Source organism: Anarrhichthys ocellatus, unplaced genomic scaffold (assembly GCF_004355925.1).
Source record: "Anarrhichthys ocellatus isolate YVR2014 unplaced genomic scaffold, GSC_Weel_1.0 scaffold7301, whole genome shotgun sequence".
Lineage (NCBI taxonomy): Eukaryota > Metazoa > Chordata > Actinopteri > Perciformes > Anarhichadidae > Anarrhichthys > Anarrhichthys ocellatus.
The window spans coordinates 399-2,354 of record NW_022287275.1 but is presented as its reverse complement, the minus strand read 5'-3'; the positions used below and the strand labels follow the sequence as shown (position 1 = coordinate 2,354).

Genomic DNA, 1,956 nt, shown 5'->3' with positions numbered 1-1,956 from the left:
AATCTGCAGCCTGAGGACACAGCTGTGTATTACTGTGTACGTCAGCCTACAGTGATACAAACCACCAACAGACCTGCACAATAACCAGCAACCATGTGACTAAACCTCCCACTCATGTTGACAATGAGAAATAGAAATAAAGAAAGTCATGGGCAGTTACTTCACTTAAAAATGTAAATCTGGAAATTTTCAAATGTATGTGTTTAACTTCAAAATAAGTTTTTTTTCTTGTATGTTGATGCAAACAATTAATTGCTTTATTTGGTTCAAAGCAATATAAAAAAATAAATAAAATCAAAAACAGAATGAAAACAAGATAAGTACATAAAATGAGTTAAAAAAGACTCCCAAAACCCAATTCAAGCCAATTGTGAATTTATCATTTAACAGCTGAGTTCTTTCCTGTGAAGACGGAAATTAATTTTTTAACTGACTTTGGTGATCCCTTAACTTTGCATGTAGCACCATCATTAAGTCAGTATTTCAACGTCTCTACTATAGTTTGTGACCAAACAAAGATAATGATATTATCAACCTCATCTATACGAGCATGAGCATTTACCTCAAAGCACCGCTGTACCCAAGTACAGCCTCACATGGCTGTTGACCCTTACGTTGTTAATGTTCTCTACATTATATATTACTGCTGGAAAAAACTTGTTTACCTCATGATGAAGATTTATTTTCTGAATGGCAGCAGCTAATAGCTAAATCCTGACCTGTGCCATAATACATTATCCAGTAAGTGACAAATATGGCTGCCCACAGAATCCAGTTTCTACTGGCAATGGACTTTCCATCACTTCATGAGGTGCTGGATATTAATGCCAGAATTACCAGACATGCATAAAGACAGACAAGTGACATCTGTCCAAATCAGTTCTCTCCTCCCTGTGAGGAGGAGTCAATGCAAACCTGATCACTTGTCTGATGTCCGCCACCTCTACTTATGTGACTGCAGAGAGGAGGACAGAGAACAGTGGACACACAGTTTACCATGATGGACTATAGGACAGGACTGCTGCTCTTAACTATCTGCTGGGCAGGTGAAGATTTTCATTAATCTTTGTCTGAAATAATTCCATTAATGCTTCCAACTTAACACATGACATGCATATATTTCTTTTGGTTTGACAGGTGTTGATGGTCAGACTCTGACAGAATCTGAACCAGTGATTAAAAGGCCTGGAGAATCACACAGGTTGACTTGTACAACATCTGGATTCACATTCAGCAGCTACAGCATGCACTGGGTCAGACAGGCTCCTGGAAAAGGACTGGAGTGGATCGCTTATATCAGATATGATAGTGCTGGGATCTACTACTCCCAATCTGTCAAGGGACGGTTTACCATCTCCAGAGACAACAACAGACAGCAGGTGTATCTGCAGATGAACAGTGTGAAGACGGAAGATTCTGCTGTGTATTATTGTGCTAGAGACTCACAGTGACTGGAGCTGGTTGAGCAGCTGTACAAAATCCTACAGTACTCTTTGTTAGTGGGTTGACTTAATCGTTAATCTTTACAAGTTGAAAGTATCAAACCTTTTAATGTTTCAGAATGTACACCTTAATAAAGTACAGAATCATGAAAATTAGATTGAAACAAATGAAATAAGTAGTTTATGTAGAAATCAAGGTGTGAATAAAACAAAGATAAAATGCATAACATTTATTTTTTCAATTTAGTTAAGCCAAAAAAAAAAGTTAAGAGCTGTAATGACAAACAATAAAGACAATTCTAGTCTTCTAAACATCAGTTGCAACAATGCATCTTCTACTTTTCCGTGTCCTATTATGTTGGCTCTTTAGTGTATCCCAGCATGCATTGGGTGAGTAACTTTTCTTGAATGCCAAAAGTAGCAACCATCCCTGTTTCAAGCCTCTAGAGGGCAGACAATGACTAGCTTTAACACATATTCCAGTTACCTCTATATGTAGAAAGAAATGACAGAG

At 37.6% G+C, this 1,956-nt stretch overlaps 1 gene segment (V, D, J or C); it reads left to right on the top strand.

Moving 5' to 3' along the window:
- The first annotated feature begins 973 nt into the window (after positions 1-973).
- LOC116380462 (immunoglobulin heavy variable 3-30-3-like) lies at positions 974-1,451 on the top strand. The segment is given in 2 exon segments: positions 974-1,046; positions 1,138-1,451. Coding segments are annotated over 2 exon segments (363 nt in total).
- Positions 1,452-1,956: the final 505 nt, after the last annotated feature.